General features: G+C 42.0%; 1 protein-coding gene across 2 annotated transcripts in view; it reads left to right on the top strand.

The window, feature by feature from the left end:
- The window catches only part of JAZF1 (JAZF zinc finger 1), a 342724-nt gene that overhangs the window by 281160 nt on the left and 56451 nt on the right, over positions 1 to 5113 (top strand). For both annotated transcript variants that reach the window (XM_017526875.1, XM_017526876.2), the window contains exon 3: positions 1183 to 1379. In XM_017526875.1, the coding sequence (XP_017382364.1) occupies positions 1183 to 1379 (197 nt within the window). The remainder of the gene's footprint in view (positions 1 to 1182; positions 1380 to 5113) is intronic.

Genomic DNA, 5113 nt, shown 5'->3' with positions numbered 1-5113 from the left:
CGGGGTTTCACCATGTTGACCAGGATGGTCTCGATCTCTTGACCTCGTGATCCACCCGCCTCGGCCTCCCACAGTGCTGGGATTACAGGCTTGAGCCACCGCGCCTGGCCTTCTGTGGCAGTTTTCAAAAATGCAGCGGATAAAGTTTGCCTGCCAATATGAGAAGAATGCGCTTTAGGTAGGAGATACCATTTCATAGATTGTTTTGAATCTCATGTGATCCAAACTTATGAAATGGTAGATTATACAGTGAGAAAAGAGCAAAGTTTCAATATTAGCAACATCAGAGAAGCATTGGAAGAGTAACTCAGGTTTCCAAAGTGAAAGTATCAGGAAAAGTCACCTTTCCCTTTCTGAGTAGTAAAATCAGAACATAAACAGATCATTAGCGGTGACCTTCCTCCTTGTTGCTCTTTTCCCCTCCTCTGGAATCTTGGGCCGATGCATGCAGTTCTGTTCATGTTCCCTGAGGTGGGCCTGGCATGGTGCTAGGAACTGGGGACTAGAACTCTTGCCTTCATGGTGATGGAGGCAAGGCCTCAATTAGCCAAGAAAAGTTTTTAAACCCAGATAACAATATGAGAACCAAAGTAATACAAATTGAAAAAAAAAAGGGCTATAGAAGAAAAATATGACTTAGAGGATTAATCTAAGAAATCCAGTATCCTACTAGTAGGAGTTCCAGAAAGAGAGGATTGAAAAAAAAAAAAAAAAAAGAGTTTTATGGGGCATATATGTTAGGTGGCAGTTAAGTAGTACAAACAAGAAATACTACCAACCTGCAGATGAAGGAAGCACTGTCTACTTAGGAGTGGTTGGGGCACTTTGAGGATGTGTGGGCTTCCTAAGGGTGGAAAGAAAGAGAACGAACCTTCCAAGAGGAAATCTTGTAACTGAAAGCATTACTCTGGGTGCAGATGTATTCTGTGGGTATAAGCTTCCTAGCAAGGAGGATTGGCCTGGGGAAGAAATGGACCCGACTTTGAGGAACCTTAGAAATAACAAGCTAGAAGATAATTCCATTGCATTGGAAAAGGGAAGCTGTTTTGAGGTTTTGAAATTGGGACTGACCTGTGGCCAAGGTCCATTCCCAGGTCGAGCATCTGTGAAACTCAAATGAGTGTCGTGAGTCCTCTCGCTCTCTACATGGCCCAGGCTCCTTACCTTCCATTGTTGTTTCAGATTCATGACAGATGCTGCCCGCCGAGAGCAGGAGTCCCTAAAGAAGAAGATTCAGCCGAAGCTCTCACTGACCCTGTCCAGCTCGGTGTCTCGAGGGAATGTGTCCACTCCCCCACGCCACAGCAGTGGAAGCCTTACTCCCCCCGTGACCCCTCCCATCACCCCCTCCTCTTCATTCCGCAGCAGCACTCCGACAGGTGAGTGGCGTGTCCCTACCTCCTTAAGAAGGAGGAGAGGAGAAAGAGAAAGTGTGTGCAGTGTGTGGGGCAGAAAGGGGCTGGGGACAGATGATGAGGCAGACCCGCCACGTTGTCGATCCTTTCACCAGTCTCTGTATATTGCTTCATTCTCCTGTTTATTATTGAAGACATTTTTATAGATTGTTGTTAGTATGCATGTGATAATGGTTTTGTAGATTTTTTGTCAATATATTTACCATTTTTACTGTGCATACACATAGACACAAAATTTTTAATTGACTTTACAGTAATATATATTTCATCACCTGATTTACAACTAAACATATTTTGAACGTACTCTCTTGTAAAACAGTTAAAATAATTGGTCCTTTAGAGAAAACATAATTTATTAAACAGTCTTAGAGAAATTTAGAGAGAACTTTTCTTCCAAGGAGACTTTGTTGTTTAGTTTGGTTGCTTGCTTGTTTGTTTTTTGAGACGGAGTCTCTGTCGCCAAGGCTGGAGTGCAGTGGCGTGATCTCAGCTCACTGCAGCTTCTGCCTCCTGGGTTCAAGCAGTTCTCCTGCCTCACCCTCCTGAGTAGCTAGGACTACAGGCACATGCTGCCATGCCCGGATAATTTTTGTATTTTTAGTAGAGATGGGGTTTCAGCATGTTAGCTAGGATGATCTTGATCTCCTGACCTCGTGATCCACCTCCCTCAGCCTCCCAAAGTGCTGGGGATTACATGCGTGAGCCAGACTTCATTGTTTTTACAATGCCATTAGAAAAAGGGGGAGTCCTTGTCATCTCCAGCTTTTTCTATAGATAATGGGAACTTGCCCTTCAATTTAGCTTTTTCACTTACTTCGTTATACCCACCTATTCACCAATCAAGTAATCCATTTTCTTTTTCCCAGTCCGTCTCTCCTATTCGCCTCTCCTTTCCTACTCGGTCTCCCTGACACACACATGGATGTCCACTACCCAGCACTCTCAGCTCCTCTCCTCCAGGTTCACCCTTAAAGAGGCTTCCGTCCATTTAAGGATACCGTCTTCTCTGATTTGGATCGACTCTGCTCAAAGCTTTATCCTCAGTTCTACCATTAGGATTAGCCTGTAATCTGAAGACAAAATTCAGTTGCTTAAAAGAAAATATTAATAAGAAAACCTTGGTAGAGTTACATGTATCAAGAAACTAGGATTTCAACTGAGTGCTGTGACTCATGCATATAATCCCAGCATTTTGGGAGACTGAGGCAGGAGGATTGCCTAAGGCCAGGAGTTCAAGACCAGCCCGCACAAAACAGCATTTTGAATGTCTCCTAAGTGCCAGAAACTGAGCTACTGAGGTGAGTCGAGAGAGGCCCTCCTCCCTGACCTCAGGAGCTTAGACCTGTTAGAGGACATTGGCCTTCTAGGGGCCAAACAAGATCACTCTTGTCTTCCTCTCCCAAGTGTGGAAATGATTAAAAAATAAAACAACAGTGAGAGATGAGGGACAAAAATATCAGCTGTATTACTACATAAAGCTAAACTGCAGAATGGAGCTTGGATCTGTAACAATTGGGCTTCCTAGTATGTCTTCCCGGAATTCTGTTTATTTCCCAAACTGTATTTCTCAGCTTTCCCCAGGGTTGGAGCTGACCAGAGTGCACCCTGGGCCATGAGCAGAGCGTGCTCAGCCCTTCCTCCCTAGTTCATGCTTCATTAAGTCACATTCCCCCTTGGGCAAGAGTGAGTAGAGTTGGTAAAAGAGGTCCCTCGTCTTTGTGCTGTCTGAGAAACAGAGAAATAGCTCTCTTCCCCCAGTGGGAATATAGACCGTCACTAATCAAATCAATACACAAATAAATATAACCCTGTAATCATGACAAGTGCTATATAGAACTGTGTTATGAGGGCATCCGAAGAGGCGTTTGACCCGATCGGGAAACGCTTCCCTTGAAAGATAGATAGGAGTCAACTGAGTAAAGAGGAAAGAAGGAGCAATGTCACAGGGGGAATGTTTTGCAAAGGCTCCATGGAGGAGGAAAGCCCAGCAGTTCCCAATACTGAAAGCAGGCCAGGTGGCCGAGTGTAAGGTGAGACTGAGGAGGCAGGCAGGGACTAAGGTACTGGGGGTCTTACTTAAGATTTTAGTTGAATCAAAGAGCAAAGAGAAGCCACTGGGAACCACACTGTCATCTCCTTAGCCATGATTAAAACTGTTTATCATCTCTGATAGTTTATGTATTTCTCTGTCATCCATTTTCCATTGCACAAGGTGACTACAGTAGTATTTCTCAAAGTATGTTTCTGAATACTGATTTCACACAATACTAATTGGGGAAAGGGATTTCCTGTTAAGTTTGGGGAGATGATGACTTAGATAAAGTTAAATGGATTTCTTTAATTGAGGGCTTTAATATGCACTGTTAGTCTCCAAGGGGAAGATTTAGTAAACTTCCCAAACTTAGTTGCTCTGATTAGGGGACCTTTTTCTCTATGGGAAATCTCAGGGAACTCATGGTTGCCAGACACCCCGTTCAATCAGGATTGAACATTTTGAAGACAGGATTGGTATGGGAGATAAACCAGAGTTCCTGCATGAACTGCTTCCTTTACAAATGGTGTTACCTTGAGCAAGACACTAATACACAATATATAGATTTTGTATCAAAGTTAAATGTGGTAGCACATGTATGACATGGTGTTCAATAAGTTCATCTCCTTGGTTTGGGGTTTTCAACTTTGTATTTGACCTCGAGGTCAGTCTTCTAGAGGATGAACTGGTTCATTTGTATTAGGCGTTTGTCCATTTCCTCAAATAGACTATCACGTTTCCCTTGTATTTTATTTTGTGAGGATTGACTTTCTGGGATTTATGTTGTAAATCTAAGGAATGAAAGAGAGTGTAGTGTAATTCCGCAATCCTCTTTTCTGGGTATTCTATGGTATTTATTCATGTAGAATATGAATTATGGGGGCAGTCTCCAACTGGCTGTGTTTTATACCTGAAGTAATATGGACTGACTCATGTCCAACACCAGATAACTATGACTGCCCCAATTAGTAACGGGTGCCTTAGGACCCCATGAAAATAAAGACAGTTTAAAAGTGAGAGTTTATTATTTTTCGTGTAAGAATGTTTGGAAGAAATGGAATCATTTCCTTTCCTTCAGACTTAAAGAAATCTTTCTGACACCTTGCCTGTTCTAGCAATTTCCCATTGAGAGAATTAATTTATGTTGTGGTAAAGATGTATCATTTTCAATCTGTCGAGATCATTGGTAAGTTATTTGCTGCTGGAAGAACATTCCATGTAAACATCAAAAATTAGCAGGGGAAATGGTTTCTTAAACCCCTACCATGTACAATTTTGATTGTGTACATTTTTCAATGTTTGGAATGTTATTTTACCTGTAGTTAGAGAGATCAGCTTCTTTTGCCTGACTAATGTGGTTTCAGTCACTTTCATTGCTAGGTTATAAAATTCCATGTTTCTGCTCCTTAAATTCACTCTTCCAAGTTCCATATTCATGGTGCATTCCCACTTGAGAAGTAATAGTCATCTTGTAGGAATGCCATTTATAAAATGTTCTTTAAGGTCTGCTTCTTGACAATACTGAATTAGAGCGCAGCTTTATCATAGAGTTTCGAGTATTTCTTAAGTATACTTGAAATCAGTGTTTGTTTTGCTATTTTTTTTCCTTTTCTTTTTTTTTTTTTTTTTTTAGAGACAGGCTCTTACTCTGTCACTCAGGCCAAGT

This window comes from Cebus imitator, unplaced genomic scaffold (genome assembly GCF_001604975.1).
Source record: "Cebus imitator isolate Cc_AM_T3 unplaced genomic scaffold, Cebus_imitator-1.0 Scaffold45, whole genome shotgun sequence".
Lineage (NCBI taxonomy): Eukaryota > Metazoa > Chordata > Mammalia > Primates > Cebidae > Cebus > Cebus imitator.
The sequence above is the reverse complement of the archived record's forward strand: the minus strand, read 5'-3'. Positions and strand labels throughout refer to the sequence as shown.